The following is a 22,787-nucleotide window of genomic DNA, read 5'->3' on the forward strand; positions in this document are numbered from 1 at the left end:
AAGATTTTATTTATTTATTTATTTATCTATTTACTTACTTATTTTGGGGCCTCGCAGCTTGCGGATCTTAGTTCCCCCACCAGGGATTGAACCCCAGCACCAGCAGTGAAAGCGAGTCCTAAATACGGCACTGCCAGGGAATTCCCCGATTTCTTTTAAAATAATACAAAAATGTTGGGAGTTCCCTGGTGGTCCAGTGGTTTCACTGCCCTCGCCTGGGTTCAATTGCTGGTCAGGGAACTAAGATTCTGCAAGCAGCGCAGCACGGCCAAAAAAAAAAAAAAAAGTTAAATAAAAAAGAAAACTACAAAGGAGATTTTGGGTCAGTTGGGGGAATTTAAATGCGACATATATTAGATAATAGTATCAATCAATTATCAATATCCTGAGTGTGAAAATGATTTTGTGGTTGTGTAGGAAAACCTTTCTTGGAAATATGAAAGTTGAGGGGAATCTTACACATCAAGTTAAATATGGGTGAGCATTGCTGTATTGAGGCTGGAGGTTTCTGCCTCCTCCCAAGTATAACTTTCCTTCACCAGGATGCAATTCCCAATGCACGAAAGCCTCTCCTCAACCCTCTCACACATGGACCTGTTATCTTCAAACAGAGTTTGAGGGGGCAATGCTGATTGGTGGAGTGAAGCAGAAGCGATTCAGAAATGATCATGCTGTGGGGAAAAGAAATTTCCAAGATAGCAGGACGATGTTCCCCAAAGCTTTCCATTCTCAAATTTCAGAAAATGTTACCCTTTCCCCAAAAGGCTATCATAAGAAGTAGGGGCATTTAAGGTCCACCTGTCTACAAAAGCCTTTGATTTAGTTCCTCCACCTCCAGGGATATCTGTAATAAGGGAAATACTGTTAGACACAAACTGTCTGTTTTCCTCTTTCCATCTTACTTTCCTTACTCTTTCAGAGGGTAGAATTTGTACCTCTAAATCCCACTGATTACAGTCTTCCATTGAAGTGTTTATATGATAAAAGTAAGTGTTTATCTATATGAATGCTCTCGAGAGCTTCACTGTCCAACACAGTAGCCACTAGGTACGTGTGGCTCTTAAGCATTTGAAATGTGACTAGTCCAAAATGACATCTGCTGTAACTATAAAATATTGTATTTTGAAGATTTGGAAAAAAAAGAAGTTAACTCACTAATAACTTTTATATTGATTACATGTTGAAATAGTAATATTTGGATATATTGTATCAAATGGAATATATTTTAAAAATCAATTTTACTTACTGCTTTTTATTGTATTAATGTGGTTGGTAGACATTTTAAAATTATTTATGTGGTTCGCATTTGTGTTGTGGCTCACATTATATTTCTCTTGGACGGTGCTGCTCTTGAGCATCAGACCTAAGGGCCGGGAATTTATCTTGCTCAAGTTTGTGTTCCTTACAGGTGTTAGAACAATTATTGACATAATTTTTATATGCTTAAGAGAAACTCACTGACAATATTCTGTATTTGAGAATCTTCTCTTCCCAGTATTAAGGTCAGCCTCTCTGTAGCCAAACACCAGTTTCTGGTAATTGAAAAGGGCATTGCTTAGTTGGAGAAAGCCAGAAAAGGTAGCCCTAAGCTAGGAAGTTGGGGGAGCTGGGAATGAGTTAAGGATGTAAGACTGGGCCATGCTTCTGCTAAAACAGGCAGCCTCAGATGTAGGACATTTGAACTCTTGAATCAATTAGGGTTTATTCATTTATCAGTTTGAAAACCCAGGAGCTCTAGCTTCAGGTGAGGCTTGATCCAGATGTCAAACAGTGAGACCAGAACTGAGTTTTCTCTCTCCATTTCTTGGATCTATTTCCTCTGTGTTTTTGCATTTATAGGCAGCCTTCCTCCTCTTCCACTGCCAGTAGCTTCCAGGGCCACAGTCTTCCAGATTTGTGTCCAGTGGAAAAAAAGGAAGTCCATCCCCTAATACCTCAAAGATAAGTCCAGAAATTGTCCAGTTGGCCCTGATTACTCAAACTGGGGCTGTGTGCTTGTCTTAACCAGAGTCTTCAAGAAAACAGAGCCTGAGGCAAGGATTTGGTGATTTTTTTTTTTTTTTTTTTTTTTTTTTTTTTTTTTTTTTTTTTTTTTTTTTTTTTTTTTTTTTTTTTTTTTTTTTTTTTTTTTTTTTTTTTTTTTTTTTTTTTTTTTTTTTTTTTTTTTTTAGGTGCAAACCCATGGTAGCAAGGGTAAGCAAAGAAGGAAGTGTAGCAAGCAACAGTGTGAAGCAAATCAAAGTTGAATAGCCCTGGCTATTGCTTCATGTTGAGCCATGGTCCTCCATAGTGATTCCAGAGTAATTTTATAAAATTAAAATCCCTTGCTATCACTATCTAGTCAAAAATCCTGTAGGATAAGGCCTAGATATTTATTTAGTAAATTCAGCCAAGACTTCAATTGTTCATGCGAAACTTCATAGATTTTGCGTAGTATTCCCTGAAGATGTGACACAAATTAAATCTGGGAGGATGAGTAGGAGCTAACAAAGAAGTTAGGCAGAAGGAGGAAAAAATAGCATAGTTGATCACCAGACACCATGAAATAGCATGGAATATTTGGAGGACCATAAGATGTTTATGGCTGGAGAGAAGTACGCTTGGGGGGAAATTTGGGAGCCACTACTAGAAAAATAGGCAGTGCTTTATACCAAGTATTCTATTAAGGAATCTGACATTTAGCTTCAAGTTATAAGAAACCATTGAGGGATTTCAAGCAATAATTTGATTAGTTATATGTTTTAGTGCGACCACTCTAGCAGCAGTGGGGACGATACAGAGATGAGTCCAGATTAGATATAGAAAAAATATTTAGGAATCTATTTAAGCAGTTAGGAAATGCTAAGAGCCTGATTAAAGTACTGACAGTGGGGACTTCTCTGGTGGCACAGTGGTTGAGAATCTGCCTGCCAATGCAGGGGACACCTGTTCAAGCCCTGGTATGGGAAGATCCCACATGCCGTGGAGCAACTAAGCCCGTGAGCCACAACTACTGAGCCTGTGCGTCTGGAGCCTGTGCTCCACAACAAGAGAGGCCCTGATAGTGAGAGGCCAGCGCACCGTGATGAAGAGTGGCCCCCACTTGCCGCAACTAGAGAAAGCCCTCGCACAGACATGAAGACCCAACACAGCCAAAAATAAATAAATTAATTAATTAAAAAAAAAAAAAGCTACAGTAATCAAGAGAGTGTAGTATTGGCATCAAGGTAGATAAATAAATGAATGGAGTAGAATAGAAAGTCAGAAATTGTCTCACACATACATGATCAATTAAAAAAAGAAAAAGTACTGACAATGGGAATAGAGCAGAGGATATAAACTGAAGAAATCCTAAACAGAATGTATAGGACCTGGTGACTGATTGGGAAAGGTGATGGATGAGAGGGAGAAGTTTAAACTGGAGAATTGGATGAGTGGTGATACCACTTCCTGGATTAAGGAATACAGATTTTATTGAAAAAATTGAGTTGAGTTTTGGACACACTTTGAGGTGACTATGAGTTACACACGTGGAGATATCCAGTGGGATATTGAACATAATGTTTTCTCCTGGAACTCAGAAGAGATTTTTAAGATACAGATGTAGATGTAAGAGGCGCTGGGATGTTAACAAGATCAGACAAAATGTCTAGCTTGAGAAGAGAATTATGCCTAAGGACACAGTTCTGGGGAAGAACATTCACATAACCAACAGAAGGAGAAGTGCCTGTGGGATAAATCAAATGAATGAATAAGCACTGATAAAAGGCAAAACCAGTGGGTAGGCTCTGAAGCATAATTTATGAAAGACCTCCTTGGGGCAATAGATCTGAGAAGTAAAACTCTTACAATGGCGAAAAGCAGCTATGTTCAGCCATTAAAGGCAAGTGTTTGGAAAGCCAGGCTAACAAACTTAGAGGAAAAAATGCTCAAAAATATGACTTAGGTGAAAAGATGTGAGTAATTAAAGAAGGGGAGTCTCCATTTCTTCATCTATAAAGAGAGAAGTTTCAATTAGGTGAGTTCCTAGATCCTTTCCAGTTCTAAAGTTCTGATCTGATGAGCCAGCACTGAAGAGTGAGTAGGATCTGGAATGCTATGAACAGTAACCCTTTCTTCTGCTCTCCTGCCCCTCCAGCCCACCCCCCACCCCAGCCCATTCACCACCACACCATCCACATGGTTCCCACAGAAGCTGAGATCTCTGCTTACAGTTGACTTGTTTAGCGGTGGGCACCTGACCTAGCTGGGCCAGTAAGAGAGCTTCCCCATGATTTTGAGATAAGAAGTGAGAAAGAGAAGACAGTTTTTCTCTGAGTGATGGAAACTGAATCTATGTAAAATCTAAAGCTGATGGTAACCGTGATTTGCAATGAGGTGTTGAAAACAAAAAAGAAAAGCCAGAATGAAGAAAACACAAGAAGCAGAGGTCGGAGATGGAGAGAAAACTGCTCGGGTTTTCCAAAGCATTTCAGATCCTGGTCTCAGTCCACTGTTACAATGTATCGCTGCCCTGAATTCCATGAGATACCCCAATATCCCTCTATTAACACCTCTCTTTGAGACTTAACTAACCTCAGTTGATTTCTGTTACTTGTAACTTAAAGATTCTCAACTAATATATTTGAGTGTAGTCAGAGCCCATATGGGAAGGAGATAAGTAAATGGAAGAGGAAGCTGTAAGGTAGGACTAGATGTGATGAAGGATCTTAAGTGCCAGGCTTTGGTTTATAACTGAGTAGTGGCTGTGGGCATGAAGATGAGGGGAAATCCATCAACATTTCACAGAATCACTAAAACTTTAATAAAACTTTACCAGAATGAAAAATGAACATGTACAAAATTACTGTGGTCCTGACCTTGGCACTCAGCTTTCACACATAATAAGCAATGTCAACTAATTAATTAATGCTCTCTTCATTATTTAATGTTTATTAATTAGAAAGTCATGTCCTACCTCGTTTCTGTCTCCTTCCACATGTGAACTGTAACTCGCTAACATAGCCACCCTGTAAAATGCTACGTATGGTCAGTTGATCAGCTGTGGTATATCCTGCTATAATAAGTACCCGGACTCCATTGTCAGTTTTCCTCCGTTCCAAAGGGGTTGCAGCCAAGATTATACTTGCTAAGGCAGGTGGGTCAGTCTCTTTAAAGGAACTCTAATTCATCAGACAGTTCCAGACTCAGAAGTCAGGGGCTGTAACAGTTGGTGGAGAGATGTCTTCTCCTTCTCCAGCTGAGACTTTGGTGGGTCTGGCTGCTGTTTGATAACATGCAGATTTCTCTCTGGCTCCAGGGATGGCAAGTACCGCCCTTCTTGGGGGTCCGCTCTTCATGGGGATGCAGCTCGGCTGGTACTTCTAGGCTATGTTATTGAGAGAAGCTGATACTTCTTTAATGGATGATGGGGCTGTTGGCTCAGGAGATGCTTCAGCACCAGATATGGTTCCCACAGTTCTGTATCTTGCTGGTGGGAAAATAAATTGATCCAACCTCTATGAAGGTCAATTTGGCAGTATCCATCATACAAAGGTGCATACCCTTTAGCACAGAAATTCCTGTTCTAGGAATTTACCCTATGCATGTACTTACATTGTGAGAAATAAAAATGCATGACTATTCATTGCAACATCATATAAATAAAAGATTGGAAATTCAAAAATCCATCTATAGTGAAGTGGCTAAAGTACATTCAAACCATGGAATACTATCAGCTATAAAAAAAGAATGAGGGGCTTCCCTGGTGGTGCAGTGGTTGAGAGTCCGCCTGCTGATGCAGGGCACACGGGGTCGTGCCCCGGTCCGGGAGGATCCCACATGCCACGGAGCGGCTGGGCCCGTGAGCCATGGCTGCTGAGCCTGCACGTCCGGACCTGATCTCAAAAAAAAAAAAAAAAAAATGTGGAGGCACTTTGTTTACTGATATGGAGTGACCTCCATGATATACAGTGAAGTAATAAAAGTAATATGTGTTTGTATGGGGGGCTGCCATTTATGCTTAAAAAGTTAAAAATGTATATATGTATTCTCTTGGATTTAAACAGAAAGATCTCTGGAAGGGTGTACAAAAAACTTAGTTATAAAAAATGGTTGCCTCTGGTAGAATTTTGTGATGGGGGATGGAGGAAGAAGTCTTTTCACTTATACAACTGACTGTACCTTTTGAAGTTTATACCATGTGAAAGTTTTCCCCATTAAAAAAAATTTTTTTTAATTAAAAAAATATAGGGGTGGTGATGTTTTAAACAGTAGTTCCCAAATGCTGGTCTGTAAATCAGTGAATGCCCATGATGAATAATTTATTAATCTACCATGAAATCATAAAAGTAATAAGTGAATTTTCTATATTGTTGAATTTAACTTGAAGGGCCATCTTTTATTCTTGATTAAGGACTTTGTGTGGAGATATTAGTAGACAGTACTTATCAGTGTAATGTTTATTTATGGAATGGGCAAAATTAGAAGTTGGCATCATTATGTCAATTCCTCCAATTTAGAGTCCTGAAATTCGAAGCACAGAATCACTGATTTAGACCTGGCTTTTGTTCATGTTGAATAATCTGTTTTTAGGCATTATTCTGGAAGGCATTTCTCCTGTGTATTTCATGGTGTCGAGTAAGTGATGAATTATAGCTGAAGGCTTTTCCACATTCATTACATTCATAAGGTTTTTCTCCTGTGTGATGCCTCTGATGTTTCTTAAAGGATGAATCATGCCTGTAGGCTTTTCCACAGCGGTTGCATTCATACGCTTTCACTCCTGTATGAACAGTTTTATGGTTGCTAAGGTGTATCCTTTGCCTAAAGGCTTTCCCACATTCCTTACATTTGTAGGGTCTCTCTCCAGTATGGATTCTCTGGTGATGTGTTAGATAAGCTCTATGACTAAAGGTTTTACAACATGTGGTGCATGCATAGGGCTTCTCCCCAGTATGAATTCTTATATGTTCACTAAGGTGTCTAATCTGTCTAAAGGTTTTCCCACATTCATTGCATGTAAAGGGTTTCTCTCCAGAATGAGTTCTCAAATGTTGGATCAAGCTAATGTTCTGGCTGAAAGCTTTCTGACATTTATCACATACATAGGGTTTCTCACCAGTGTGAGTTCTATGATGTTGATTAAGAGATGAGCGATGTCTGAAGGCTTTGCCACATTCTTCACATTCAAAGGGTTTCTCACCAGTATGGATTCTTTGGTGTGTGGTAAGGGATGCACTTTGACTAAAGGCCCTTCCGCATTCCTTACATCTGAAAGGTTTCTCACCAGTATGAATTCTCATGTGTTCGGTAAGGTGAATGGGTTGTTTGAAGACTTTTTCACATATATTACATTCGTAGGTTTTTGTTCTTATGTAACTTGATGGATGATTAATCAAATCTGATTTGTATTTGTTTCTCTTTCTAGGTGTGTCACATTTATGGTGCCTCTGTTCTATAACAACATTTGAACTCACAATATTTTTGCCAAATTTGTAAGTTTCTTGGCCTCTCTTCTTATGGGTCAAGATGGTTTGTCTCACGTCTCTTCCATGGCTATCCTGGTGGCTTTCTAACTCATGATCATATTCTGAGACTTTTCTCAATGTGGAAAAAATGACATCATCCCTCATGAACCTTTTCATCATCATGCCATGATAGAACTGTTCCTGTAGAATGTCATTCTTTGCAGTTGACGCAGCTGTTTCTGTTTTACTCTTCAAGTCTGAAATGGAAAAAATGCAAATAACTCATATTCATTATGCTTCAAAAAATCAATTATTATACTGGGTATGGACTAGAGATTTAGATAACGATACATATAAAGTACATGAAGTTTTGAGTATATTTAAATATGGTTAGGCAGTCTGGAAAGGTAATGGGAAATTAAGAAACAATGAACCAGGTAAAAGTGTGACTTTATATACAGGGTAAAAATTTGAATATTTTAGTCCTCTTTTTTCTATTAACACTAAATAACGAAATTTCAGGGCTATGTCTTAACAGTGTCTTTTTAATTGATAACTACTTTTGGAAAACATTCTCAGAAAGATAAAAAGATTTCCCTCTTCCCACCCCAGCTAGTTCAAAAATAAGGTTTGAGGGAATTCCCTGGTGGTCCAGTGGTTAGGACTCTGCGCTTTTACTGCCGAGGGCTACCTGGTCAGGGAGCTAAGATCCCACAAGCTGCACGGTGTGGCCAAAAAACAAACAAACAAAAAAATCTGAACTAAGGACATTCACAAGAATGTCAAGCTGTCTTTTACTGAAGCTTATATTAATATTTACATATTTTTCTGCTTCCTGTAGTTATTAATCTGTCCCGGGAAGTGTTAATTATACAAAGGACACTTGTAAGAAACCCAGACTGCTATGTTGCTACTATTGCTATGTTCTATGAAAATATCCTTTCTTTAAAGGATATTTAAAATTCTGGCTGTTTTTTAAAATAATTTATTGCACCATTACTAATATTTCAACTGAAAGTTCCATATTCCTGAAAAGTATAACTTCTTGTAGGAATTTTGGTTAACACAGAAGGATCACTGGTACTTCCAAATTCCAAATTCTAAATGAATAGAGGCAAAAATAAAGTCCATGTTCTGCAGGCCCCTGATTCTCGTCCTGGATCAGGGAGAAGGAAGAGGAGAAGAAGAAGATAGGGGAAGAGAGAACAGGCCATCTATGACCCCTTCCCAATTCGGTATCCAAGCTGAAGCAGGCCCAAGCTAGGGGAGGAGAGAAGATATAACTTTGAAGTTGGGAGTTTTTATGATTATACTGAATTACACATTTCACTAAAATCAGACTGTTCTTATTATTTAAAGGGACTGGACCACCTATGGGACCTCTCTGAGATTTCATCCAGAGGCAGGGAAAGAACATTCATGGTAGCTATTATTATTATTTTCCTTATTTTAAGTTGAAAAAGAGAAAACCCAGGAGAATGTACAAATTATTGGAATTAATAAGAGTGAAACAAGGTGGCTGGCTAGAAGATCAAAACCGGTTATGTTATTACACACTAGCAAAAAAGAGAAAACATAATTGAAAAAATTTATACCATTTAAAATAGCAGGGAATTCCCTGGTAGTCCAGTGGTTAGGACTCCGTGCTCTCACTGCCAAGGGCCTGGGTTCAATCCCTGGTTGGGGAACTAAGATCCCACGAGCTATGCAGGGTGGCCAAAAAAATAAAATAAAATAGCAATAAAATATAAGTTCTTCAGGATGAATCTGACAAAAGATGTGCAATGTGTGCAAGACTTTTTTTTTTTTTTTTTTTTGCGGTACGCGGGCCTCTCACTGTTGTGGCTTCTCCCGTTGCGGAGCACAGGCTCCGGGTGCGCAGGCTCAGCGGCCATGGCTCACGGACCCAGCCACTCCGCGGCATGTGGGATCTTCCCGGACCGGGGCACGAACCCGTGTGCCCTGCATTGGCAGGCGGACTCTCAACCACTGCGCCACCAGGGAAGCCCTGTTTACAAGACTTTTATGGGGGAAAATCCTTTACTTAAAAAAATTAGGGAATATCAGTAAGTGGAGCAATATACCACATTCCTGGACAGTAGGACTCAATATCATAATATCAATTCCCTCCCAAATTGATCTATAAATTCAATTCTATTCCAATCAAAATACCACCAGAGTATTTGTGTGTGTGTGTGTGTGTGTGTGTGTGTGTGTGTGTGTGTGTAATTGATGCACTCATTATATAATTCATATGGAAAAGCAAGGGGCTAACAACAGCCAGGACAAGTTTGAAGAACAAGATATTAAGTCTCACTATGAAACACAGTAATTAAGACAGCCTGGCATTAGAAACTTGGCAGGTGACAGAGGGGCATTAACTATTCAATAATTGGTTCTTGGACTGATTATCCACATGTAATAAGTTAAACTAGAGCCTCACCTCATACTACATATAAAATAAATTCAGATTTAACCTAAGTATGAAAATCAAAATCTTAAAGATATAAAATTATATATTTATTCTATAAATCAATAAGGAAAAAAGATAATATAAAAATTCACAAAGGATATAAATAAGTAATTTACAGAAAAGGAATCCTGGATAGATGGCTAATAAACATGAAAAATATGCTCCCTCTTATTAGTAATCAGGAAAATGAAAAAAACCAACAAGATATTCACCCACTGAATTTATAAAAATGTGAAACTTTGACAGTGCCAAGTGTTCACCAAGATGCTGAGTTCTGGAACCTCTCAAAACCTGCTGATAGGAGTACTAATTGGTGCAACTAGTTTGAAGAACAATTCTGTAAAACCTAGCAAAATGAAGGTGACCCAACAAGTCTGCTTCTATCAAATATCTCAGAGAAACATGAGAAGTTTTACACAAAGTTTTACTCCAGTATCTTTGTAATCCCCAAATTTAGAAACAGTACAAATGTCTATCAACAGGAAAATAGATAAATTGTGCTTTATTAATTCAACAGAAATGAATGAACCAGAACAATATGGATAAATATCAACGGTGTTGAATGAGAAAAGCAAGTGGAAAAGTATATATACCATTTATTTAAAGAATAAGAACATGCAAAACAGCATTATATATTGCTTGGGGATATACACATGCAATACAAGTATGAAGATACATATACAAATGAAAATATTTAAACTCAGAAGAGTTGGTTGTTTCAAAAGGTAGTGGGGGAATAGCGGGGCTTAAACTCTGTTTTATTTCTTAATCTAGGTGGAAGTTACATAGAAATTTATTATAATGTTCTCTATGCCTTTCTGAATATCTAAAATATTTAATAATAAAAGCAAAGTTTAAGGAGATTGTTAAAAACCATTGGATTTGATGAGAAGGAATCCTGTGGTAATTTCTCTTGCAGGACTTGCCATAAAATAGTTATTACAATAAATAAAGATACTTGAGTTAAAGGGAGAGTGAGAATCAAAGCTAGGATTGTAAACTGAAAAATTGGTGAAAAGTAGAAATAGAATTCAAGAGAGAAGATTAAAGATTTGTAGAATGCAGTGAGAGTCCTGAAAAGAGATCTGTTTTCTTTGAGGAGAGACCACGTACATCTGACTGCTTAGGAAAAGGAGCTTTCGATTGGCAGACTTTAGGATACTGAAGAAAGAAGGAAAATCAAATTTAACCTTAATGAAGAGAAGACTTCTTTTCCCTCCAACTTCAGAGACTTTTGCAAGGTTAGGTGAAGGAAAGGGGTGCAAAGGGAGGGGTAAAATCGGGTTCAGTGCATGCCTGTCCACCCTCTCAGCCTTCCCGCAGCCTGGGAAGATGCTGGGCACTCTGGCCTACATATTGAAAGGAACCATCTGCCTTGGTCTCACCTGAACTGGGATCTCCTGGGCCTTCTTTCTCTGTCATCCATGGCGCTTCTCCTTTCTCCAACTGGGAAATCACACTAGGTTTGGAAAGTTGACATCCTACTTATGGAGTGAAAACAAGGGTATAAATATTTATGCTGAGGTCTAAGAACCATCCCTGGAACGTAGTTCCAATTCTCTGGTATTTAGGGTCTCTGAAAACAGAAAGGGGCACCACAGCATTTTTTTTCTGTTCTCACTCTACAAAGTAAAACTGTTCCCCCAAGGGAGGAGATTCAGGTATGCTCTGGCTTGATTTTCAAAGGAATGAGACATCTATCTCCAACACAGAACCCAAGGCCAGGCCCCAGGGAATCTACACCATTTAATAATTTAGGAATAGTGCCTGTCCTGTAATGGGCAGGTTTCTGGACGTATGTGTAACCCATGCTTACCCACTGAGACCAGGTTCCCATAGTTCTCCAGCATCACCTCCCGGTACAGATTCCGGTGAGCAGGGGCCAGCTGCCCCCACTCCTCCTGGGTGAAGTCCACAGATATGTCCTTGAAGGTCAACAGTTCCTAGGATATCAAATATATTCCTTTTCAGTCTGAGACCACCTCCATCAAGATCCAAGATGTTCTTACAGTATTCTAAATTCTGAGAGATTCTAAACTAGTTTTACTGGGAGCCTCCTCTGGATCTCTTTGGTGATTCTCGGAGACTACCATAAATAATTAAACATACAGAAGGACAGATGGTCATATATGTCTTAGAAAAAAAGTAAGCAGGATAAGGGGAACAGGGAGAGCCACAATGTGGATGGGGAGGATCTTTCACGTAGGGTGGCTGGGGAAGGCCTTCCTAAAAGGGTGATATTTGAACAGAGACATGAGGAAAAGTGAGGAAAAGCCACGTGGAAATCTGAGGGGAGAGCCTTCCAGATGAGGACAAAGGACCTGAGGTGAGTGTGTCCTTGGCTTGTCTGAGGAACAGGAGAGTAGCCAGCATTGCTGGAGGTGGGCTAGTGAAAGGGAATGCAAGGAGATGAGATCAGAGGGGCTGAGGGAGGGAAGAGAGAGGCTTTTAGCACTTATTGTCACAAAGACCAGTGCATCCCTGCTGAGTTGAAATTCTGGGGCCCTGCTGGAGATGAACAAAACTGTCTGGAACTGTGGTCTAACCCCTCCCTATCTCAAATACTGAAGAGGTAAAAAGGATCAGCCCCTCAGCAGTGGTGGCATGGGGCACTGGTAGTTGGGTTAATCAGAAGTGAACTCAATTGAATTAAAGTGTATCTCAGCCAGAGCCCAGCCACAGCTCTAGGAAAAATATGAATAATCAGTCCCTCACCTTAGCCACCAGTCAGAGGAAAAGGCTTAGAGTCTTCTGTAAATAAATGGAACAAACAAAAATAAACAGACTATATCTATGTATCTATCTATCCATATATACCTTTATTTGTTAATTGTTTATTTAACAAGAGAAATTATTCCTTGGCCCAGATATTCATGTTTCATAGTTCAGGAACACAGGTCAGTGACAAACTTCATGCAACTCAACCCAAAGAAATTCTTTACATTCTAAAATCACTTTGCACTCTGAAAGATACCAGCCTTCCTCATTGCCTCAAATTTTTCATGGAACCACAATTTCTGTAGAAATCTGCATATGTCTTCTTTCTTGGTTCAGCCAAAGCAATCCTGTAGAAAGCTGCAACCCCCAGGGATACAATGAATGCTCTAACAGTATGAAATAGCAGATGCTTGGCTAGGAGGCCATGCATCTGAGGTTTTGTCAAAGAACTGGGAACCATGGTAGTTATTCACCTCAACACCAACGTCCTTCCAGGCTGACGGAGAAATGGACCTATCTACGCATATTTCATCCTCCACCATTCTTTTATACACAATATCTGAACTACAATAAAAAATTATTAGACATACAAAGAAGGAGGAATATCTGACCCATAATCAAGAAAATAAAAACATAAGCAAACACCTAGGTAACCAAGTCATTGGAATTAGCAGAAAAGAAGTTTAAAGAAATTATTAAAATATATGTTGAAGAGGGCTTCCCTGGTGGCACAGTGGTTAAGAACCTGCCTGCCAAGTCAGGGGACACGTGTTCGAGCCCTGGTCCAGGAAGATCCCACATGCTGCAGAGCAACTAAGCCCCGTGCACCACAACTACTGAAACCTGTGCGCCCTAGAGCCCGTGCTCCACAACAAGAGAAGCCACCACAATGAGAAGCCTGCACACCGCAAGGAAGAGTAGCCTCCACTCCCCACAACTAGAGAAAGCCTGCACACAGCAATGAAGACCCAATGCAGCCAAAAATAAATAAATAAATTTATTAAAAAAATAAAATATATGTTGAAGAATTTACAATAAAATATGGATAGAATAGGTGAAAATGTGGGGTTAACTGAGGAGAGAGAAATGCTAAAAAGGAACTAAAAGACAATTCTACAAGTGAAAAATACAATATCTGAAAAATCCACTGGATGGGCTTAACAACAGATGGACCCTGATGAAGACAAAATCAGTGAAACTTAACACAGGTCAACAGATAGTATTCAAATGGAAGTAGCAAGAGAGAAAAAGAAAAACAAAAAAAACAAAAAAACCTGGGATAATATCGAGTAGTCTAATATACATGTAATTAGAATCTAAGAAGGAGAAGAGAGAATGAGCAGAAAAAAATATTTGAAGAAATAAAGGCTGAAAAATTTCCAAATTTGAGTAAAACTTCAAGCCACAAATCCAAAAGCCAGCAAACCCTCCATGGGGGGGGAAAATTCAGAGAATATCATGTCTATGTACATCATTAAAACTGCTGAAGAGCAAAGATAAAAGGGAAGAACATAAAAGTAGTGGAAAAAAGGTAGGAAAGGAGGAACAAAAAATACAAGAAAAGTTTGTATAAAACAAAGGAACAAACAGAAAGACATGTCACATCTGGGGAAAGAATAAGAATAATAGCTGACTTCTCATCTGAAACAATACAAGTCACAAAATCATGGAACATCTTAAAAGTGCTTAAAAGAAAAAACAGTCACCCTAGAATTCTATATTCAGTAAAAGATTCTCAAATAGGAAGACCATATAAAGACATTTTTAGATCACCAAAGCTGTGAGAATTCATCATCAGAACACCCCCACTACAGGAAATGCTAAATGACATTCTTTAGGCTGAAGGGAAATAATGTCAGTTAGAAACTTGGAACTTGGTGGTGGGATGAATTGGGAGATACTGATTGACATATATACACTAATATGTATAAAATAGACAACTAATAAGAACCTGCTGCATAAAAAATAAATAAAATAAAATTCAAAAGTTCAAAAAAAAAACTTGGAACTAAAGGACGGAATAAAAAGTGCTTGAATTGGTAAATGTGTGCAGAGATGAAAGGCTCATTGTTTTTCCTTTTCTTAATTTCTTATAAGACAATTTACTGTTAAAAGCAAAAATAAGAACAATGTATTATGGGGTGTATAAGATGTAAAGTGAAAAGCATGATGACAATACACAAAGAATGGGAAGAGTAAATGGGAAAATAAGGCTTTCAAATTATATGTGAAACAGTATAGTAGTAATTCAACTGTGACATATGAAAAATGCATATTGTAATAGCTAGAGCAACCACTAAAAACAAATGAAAGAAGTACAGCTAAAAAAGTCATTAGAGGACATAAAACAGAATACTAAAAAAACTGCACAATCCAAAAGAAGGCAGGAGAGGAACAAAGAAACAAAAGAATAGATTTGACAAACAGCAAACAAAGAACAAGAATATACACTTAAATCCCACCACATCAATGATTATGTAACTGTAAATGTACTAAGCAAGCACAACCTAGCTATATTTAAGAAGGTCACACTTTAAATATAAAGGCACAAATAAGTTAAAAGTAAAAAATGAGGGACTTCCCTGGTGGCGCAGTGGTTAAGAATCCGCCTGCCAATGCAGGGGACACGGGTTTGATCCCTGGTCTGGGAAGATCCCACATGCCACAGAGCAACTAAGCCCGTGCGCCACAACTACTGAGCCTGCACTCTAGAGCCCAAGAACCACAACTACTGAGCCCGCATGCCACAACTACTGAAGCCCGCGCACCCTAGAGCCCATGCTCCAGAACAAGAGAAGCCACCACGATGAGAAGCCTGCGCACTACAATGAAGAGTAGCCCCCACTCGCCACAACTAGAGAAAGCCTGGGCGCAGCAACAAAGACCCAATGCAGCCAAAAATAAATAAATAAATAAAATTTTAAAAAGATAGTAAAAGAATGAGAAAAAGCTATCCTATACCAACAATAACTAAAAACACTGGAGGAGCTATGTTAAATCAGACAAAGTGGGCTTAGGAAAAAGAATATTACGAGGCATAAAGAAGAGACATTTCGTAATGATAAATGGTCAGTCCATCAAGAAGACAACAATCCTATGTGTTTATGCACCTGATAACAGAATTCAAAATAAATAAAGCAGAGTTGACAGAACTAAAGGGAGATATAGATGAAACCATAATAATTAGAGATTTTAACACTCCTCTCAGTAAATGATGGAACAAGTAGACAAAAAGTCATCAAGAATATAGATTTGAACAACCTATCAACCAACTTAACCTAACTGACATTTGTAGAGCACTATACCTAACCACTGCAGCATATAAATTCTTTTTTTTTAGATTATTTTTTAAAGTAAACTTTTTATTTTGAGATTACAGATTTATTATATAATTTTTATTGTAGATTTACATGCAGTTGTAAGAAATAATGCACAGATCCCATGTACTCTCTACTGGGGGTAAAACAGAGTTTTAATTGGAAAGGGGCACAAGGGAACATTCTGAGATGGTGGAAATGCTCTATATCTTGATTTGGTTACATGGTATATACATATGTCAAAATAGAACTATGTACTCTCTTAAGTGTATTTTCCTATATGTAAATTACAACTCAATTTTAAGAAATTTAATCTTATCCCAGTGCTAAGAATCCCACCAGTTTTTGACAAATGTCAGGTGGTAAGAATTCCAGATAAGTGGAATGTAGATATAAGATACCTCTTCAAATAATTAGAATATTATTACTTCTTCAATATTACCAGAAATAACCCTGGAATACATTTCAATCCTAAAAGGTGTTAGCATCTGAATTAACAGAGGAAACTGGGATTGTAAACAGCTAAAAAAAATCACCAAGCAAGTAAATACAGGAGATGAGTTCAAATCCTGTACCATCTAATTTCAGAACCCAAGTTCTCACCTAGAACTCTTCTGTCCTCGAATAACATCTCCTCTTTAACAGTCTTCCTTTCTCGTTTATTCTACAGTTTTCCTTCTGTTTCACCTATGCTTCTACCGGGTGGTAAGGACACCGTTTCCACACCCTGTTGTAACCGCCCAGCCTGTCTAACGTGTATGCTCTGTGGCCTGACCATTTCTTCTCTACTCACGTCTTTGGCTGCAGTTTGACCTCTGCTCCAGACACTATTCTAAGGGCCACCTCATGAAGTGATAGATGTACCTCACTAAAAATGTCAAAACTTTATTCTCACTGTTTGTTTTTGAGTATGAAATACTCATAAAAGTTGAGGTTTATCGGACTTCCCTGGTGGCACAGTGGTTAAGAATCCACCTGCCAATGCAGGGGACATGGGTTCCATCCCTGGTCCGGGAAGATCCTACATGCCGCAGAGCAACTAAGCCCGTGCACCACAACTACTGAGCCTGCGCTCTAGAGCCCACGAGCCACCACTACTGAGCCCACAAGCCACAACTACTGAAGCCCACGCGCCTAACGCCCGTGCTCCGCAACAAGAGAAGCCACCACAATGAGAAGCCCACACACTGTAACGAAGAGTAGCCCCCGCTCGCCCCAACTAGAGAAAGAACGCACGCAGCAACAAAGACCCAATGCAGCCAAAAATAAATTATTTTTTTTAAATTGAGGTTTATCTTAGGTCCCAAGTTTTTAGGGGCTAGAATTTATATCACTCATTTTACTTTCTCTACAAAAATCCGCACAACGTTAGATCTAGATGTTGGTTAGAAACAAGCGTTTTCTATGAATAAGGAAACTGCTGCCACTGCAGCCCAGTTTTCTGTAAAAGACTAACTTGCACTGAGTTCCCTGGGTGAAATTCGTTAGCCTCAATATACCCCAACTCCCCAGAAAAGGGCAAGTTACAATCTTAAAAACCAAAAAGCATGTCAAGAAAGTGACAGGAAACTTCAACCCACCTGGGAGTCTGTTGTCCGGGCGCCGGGAGCCACTTCATCCTTTAAACTTTCTCCCTGGGTCTCATCAGCATCCTGAGATAGCAGAGCTGAGGAAGGAAAAGAGCCAGAAAGTTTGCATCTCCCCAAACCCCCCAAATAGAAAAATTGCCTGTAGATCTGCTGAATATGGCCCCCCTCTCAAAACATTCACGGAGGGACATTCAGGGCAACTCAAGAGCAGACTGGAGCCTCCTTAATGAGGAGGATCTGCAGGGCATTGCTTTGGGCATTAATGCTTCCCAATGGCCAGTGCTGGTCCAAAAGCACAGACCTACCAGGCCACTCCTTTGTTCAAAGGTTCCCGACAAGAAAGAAAAATACAAACACCTCCCATGGACTTCAAGGCACTCTATAATCTGCCTGAAGCACATTTTCCCAGCATTAGTTTCCTCTAACCACCATCCTTTATCTGTGGGACACATACACTGACCACATTCTTAACCCTTAGACTAGAACAGTCTCCATTCTCTGAACCACTCTTCAAGGTACCCACTTTTGTATCTTTTCCTCAATTCTTCCGTAAAAAAAACTTAGACATCTTTTAAGGCCCAATTCAATGCTATCTGCTTTGTGAAATTTTCTCTGATAAGTACAATCAGAAGAATGTTTCCTGTCTCTTGTCTTCCAAAAGAATTTTACCATAGAATGTATTTAGGCTACTTTCTATTCTTTTGATCTGAGTATGTGTCTATCTCCATCAATTAATAATTAGCATTAGAGATCATTATTCATTTTTCCATCCATCAAGATGCTTAGCAAAGTCCCCTGCCTGACAGTTAGAATATAACAAATACAAGCTGGATTTGAAGTGTTATAGGTATGAACTAAGAGACCACATGAGGGCTTCCCTGGTGGCGCAGTGGTTGGGAGTCCGCCTGCCGATGCAGGGGATACGGGTTCGTGCCCCGGTCCGGGAAGATCCCACATGCCATGGAGTGGCTGGGCCCGTGAGCCATGGCCGTTGTGCCTGCGCGTCTGGAGCCTGTGCTCCGCAGCGGGAGAGGCCACAGCAGTGAGAGGCCCACGTACCGCAAAAAAAAAAAAAAAAAAAAGAGAGACCACATGAGACATACAAATTCCTCTGTCCACCCATCTATTCTGACCCAACCACCAAATACTGTGTAATCTTGGTTATGTTTCCCACTGAACTCATATATTTCAAGGTAAAATGAGAGTAACTAAGCATGTCATTCCTTCTTCCTGGCAGGAGATGAAAAGAAAGAAAAAAATATTGGTTTGGGGTTAAAATGACTGAAACTTGTGTAGGAAAACCACTGGAGGGCTTAAGAAAGTAGAAACCTTTGACCCCAATGTCTGTGAGTCACACTTACACACTTGGGAGCCGCTGGTGGGGAACACCCTGAATTCTGTCTTCCTGTCCTGTGTTTATTCGAGGACACGAGATGGGAGCAGCATGGCACACGTGTCGCAAAGATCCAGTGCCCAGAGCCCAACATTTTCTCTCACAGCTATCCCTTTCCCCAAAGCCATAAGCATGAGCCCCAAGGACCTCCTTTCCTCCAATTTTCTCCCCTAGAGACACCTCAATGATCTGTGTACCTATCTTTCTGCAAGCAAACTGAGACCCCTTCCTCTACCTCCATCCCCTCCCTCCATCAGCCTCTCTCACCTTGTCCTTCAAACATCTTGGTCACGTCCTCCCACAGGGGCGCCCCTTCCTTGGCCTTCTGTGGATGGTGCAACTTCACCCAGGTGCTGGCCTCAGTGGGCAGGGTAATCAGGAGCTGCTGTAGCATGATGATGCCACCCAACTGGCCTTGTCCACTTCTGGGGAGGACACTGCCAGAGCCTCTGCTGAGATGCCTCACAGTTGTATGGTCCTCCTCTGATCACAATCTCCTGCCCTCAGGACTTTGGCCTGTCCCTGCGGCACAAGAACCTGGGGGCTCCTAGAGGCTAATGTGGCTTTAACAGCCCTGAAAAAGTGACTCCTTTCTGAAATTAAGTACTGCCTGCTTGGGAGGCGGCCGGTTGAGTAGGTCTGAGTACATGCCTCTTCATATTCTTCTAGCGGAGCAAAAGGCAGGAGAGGAGGGATCCAGAAAACTGATCATACAGCTAGAACTCCAGAACTTGCAGAAATATATTTAAAACTGCAAAAGATCCAAAAACAAAGATGTGGCATCAATGTGGAAGTAAGTACAATTGGTGCTTTGGATGCAGCTTTAATTTCCAGTTCTATACACACTTTCATAAACAGCCAGTGACACACAAACACCAAGGATACACAAACATACACAGTCCCTGCCTTGACTTCCTTCCTTGTAAGCTGCATGCATCTCCTGCCTGGATACAGACGTGGGAGTTAAGAGGGCAAGTTTAGAAACCAGACAGCCTGGGTTAGAATCCTGACGCTTGCACTTCAAAGCTCTAAGACACTTCAATTCTCTGAGCTTCAGTGTCATCATCTAGAAAATGCAGATAATAAATGCACTTCATAGGGCTGTAACAATGTTGGGAATACAGTGCCTTCATAGACATTATTAAAACCTTTTGCTTTAATGTTGCAATCATAGCATTACCTTTTAAAATTATTTTTTAAAAACAATTACAGATCTGGATTTAAACTTCAAGTATCTCAACGGATGGAATAATCACATAGCTGTGTTTTCACATGGGCAAGTAGTGACAGACACATCACCACCCACGTGGATGCCCAGCAGCTGGCAAGTCCTCTTAACCTCTGGGTTAAGATACATCCTGCTTTCAGAAATGTTCAACTGGGGGAGAGGGGTATGTCTTCAAACGGAGGAAATACAGTACTTTGAATATAATAAGGACTATTGCATAACTGTTTGTAGCAGCAAAATTTGGAAACAGCCCAAATTCATCATCTCATCGAAACCCCTGGCATCTCAACATGTGCCTCCACAGCGACCAGGTCCAGTGTATCCCGGCCCCAAGAACAGTCCTAGTCCTAGCTCCCTGGAAAGCTGGCCTAACTTTTTGGAGTTTGTGGGGCAGGGTGTTTGGCTTCTTCTTGTTTTCAGCTGTGACTGATGCAGAGAAAGGAGCTGCATCCTATGGATAGGAGCATGTGGAAAATATCCTAACCATGATTAAATAGAAAGTTAAATGGCTTGTTACCAAAGTGAGGAAACTTTCGAATCTTATGAAATGGTTAAAAACAGAGAAGCTTCATTTCGAGATGCCCCTTCTCCCTGCTCCCAGACGTGCCTCCCTCGGACTTAGAGACTTGCAGACACAGGCAGCTTAGCTTCCTACTCACCAGACCGGCCTTGGACGCTGGCAGGACTAGAGATGGGGGCGTGAGAGAGCCCGTTCTTGAGGCTTTCAGCTCCAGAGGGTGTCTCTTTAGAGAAGGGCCGTGGGTGACGGATTTTGTTCTTTCCCGGCCTTTTATAGACAGACCACATCCCCACCCAACACAATGATTCTTTTAAAAACGCCCAACGTTCACGCAGGCTTCCTTCGGAAGCTCAGAGGACTATCGGCCTCCGGACGGGACCGGGGAATCTTTTCCAAATTCCCAAGAGGCGGCCTAGGGCGGGTGCTGCGGCACCAGATGAACCCACCGCCCCTCCAAGGTATCCTTTCCCGGCCGCACCCCCGGGAGCGGGGCTTTGGGGGCCGCAATGCGAGGGGTGCCCAGAACCGGCTTCCCGCAGACACGGGCGAGGATACAGCTCGCCGGCCGCTGCTTTGATGCCGGCCCGGTGGCAGCAGCCAGGCCCACCGGCGCCCAGCCTCCTGGGCCGCAGCCCGGGTATCCCGGCGCCTCCACCCTCCCGGCGCGCCGTGGCCTTTGCCCGTGCCCCAGGTCGCTCTCGCCCGGGCCCTGGCGGGTTCGGGGTGCGGCCCCAGATGCTGCGGTGCAGCCACAAACCCCGGCGCCCGCCCTTCTTCCGGCGGCTCAGCACGACTGGCCGCCCGCTCCGCCCACGGGGAGCCGCGAGGGCCCCGCCCTCTCCAGGGAGGCAGGCGCTCCGGAAAACCCGGAACCCGGACTTTGCCGGACTACCGCACGGCACGCGTGCCCCCAGGGCTGCCAGACCCTGGTCAGCGGCCACCCAGGCGGACCGCCTGCGTTTCCTGACTGTGGTCCCAAGAGAGTAGGTGGCCCGCCCAGTTCTTCTGGTGGGGAAGCCCTTTCTCTGTCGTTCATTCATTCATTTATTCAACTATCTTCTGAGTGCCTAGATCTACCACACATTGTTACAGGCTCTGGGGAGATACCAGTTATCAAAACGCAGTCCCTGCTTTCTTGGATCTTAATTCTGGCAAAATTAAATGGATAATTATAATGTAGAAAGGGAATATTGCCTGCCATTCCGGTAAACAACAAATTGCCTGCCATCAAGCCATCAGCCACTGCAGCCTTCCACTGAGGGGAGTTCAGGATGGAGACAAACAGGAAACACTCTGCACCCTGGATACTGGCCCTAGATAGTTAAGATGCGTATCTAAGGAATCATTTCAATGAGCCCAGACTCTTGCATCTTCCCATAGATAGGAAAACACTAAAATCATTAAGATTTTTTGAGATGTCCGTAGATTAACAGTAATCTTTTTATGTTTGACTACATGTCTTTCTTCAGCAAAAAATCCTATGTATCCTGGCTCCTCCCTTACCTCTTCAAAGCAGTTTCTCAGAGCTATCTGAGAGGCTGTCTCCCAGGCTATAGTCCTCAGCAAGTTCCCCAAATGAAACTTAACATGCAACTTTTAGGTTGGGCACTTTTCTTCAGCCCACGATAACTAGAAAAATAAAGAGATAATCCCCCAAGTGATGGTAAGGGCTATGAAGAAAAAGGAGGCAGCGTGTAGAGAGGGGGATAGGCGATGACTGGAGTTCCTCTTTCTGGTAACAGTGATCTTGCGTCTTTATATCAACCCACCTCAGGAAATGACAAATTAAAAAATAAAACTCTGGAATACATGCAGAGTATGTGAAGTTCTTAAAGGAATGTATTAATTTGCTAGGGCTGCTACAACAAAATACCACAGACTAGGTGGCTTAAATAACAGAAATTTATTTTCTCACAGTTTTGAAGGCTAAAAGCCCAGGATCCAGGTCTCAGCAGGACTGGTTTCTCCTGAGGCCATTCTGCTTGGCTTACAAATGGCTCCCTTCTCCCTATGACCTCACATGGTCTTTCCTCTGTGTGCTTTCATGCCCCTAGTGTCTCTCTATGTGTCCAATTTTCTTCTTCTTTTTATAAGGACACTTCTTAAAATCTCCTCATATGAA

General features: G+C 41.1%; 1 protein-coding gene across 3 annotated transcripts; it reads right to left on the bottom strand.

Annotated features, from left to right (window-relative positions):
• Positions 1 to 6,266: 6,266 nt before the first annotated feature.
• On the bottom strand, positions 6,267 to 21,089 carry ZFP69 (ZFP69 zinc finger protein). 3 transcript variants are annotated; one of them, XM_007453751.1, is made up of 6 exons: positions 20,805 to 21,068; positions 19,185 to 19,342; positions 17,516 to 17,601; positions 11,717 to 11,843; positions 11,286 to 11,381; positions 6,267 to 7,684 (listed from the first exon to the last, which is right to left on the bottom strand). In XM_007453751.1, exons 2-6 carry the CDS (start codon positions 19,309 to 19,311, stop codon positions 6,549 to 6,551), a joined length of 1,572 nt encoding a protein of 523 aa, XP_007453813.1. In that variant the 5' UTR covers positions 19,312 to 19,342; positions 20,805 to 21,068; the 3' UTR covers positions 6,267 to 6,548. The 3 variants fall into 3 exon arrangements, with proteins under 3 accessions (XP_007453813.1, XP_007453811.1, XP_007453812.1); XM_007453750.1 differs by having other exon boundaries at positions 6,338 to 7,684; positions 19,185 to 19,647; positions 20,801 to 21,089; XM_007453749.1 differs by lacking the exon at positions 20,805 to 21,068 and having other exon boundaries at positions 6,328 to 7,684; positions 11,286 to 11,384; positions 19,185 to 19,574.
• Between the last annotated feature and the right edge of the window lie 1,698 nt (positions 21,090 to 22,787).

Source organism: Lipotes vexillifer, unplaced genomic scaffold, assembly GCF_000442215.2.
Source record: "Lipotes vexillifer unplaced genomic scaffold, Lipotes_vexillifer_v1.1 scaffold213, whole genome shotgun sequence".
Lineage (NCBI taxonomy): Eukaryota > Metazoa > Chordata > Mammalia > Artiodactyla > Lipotidae > Lipotes > Lipotes vexillifer.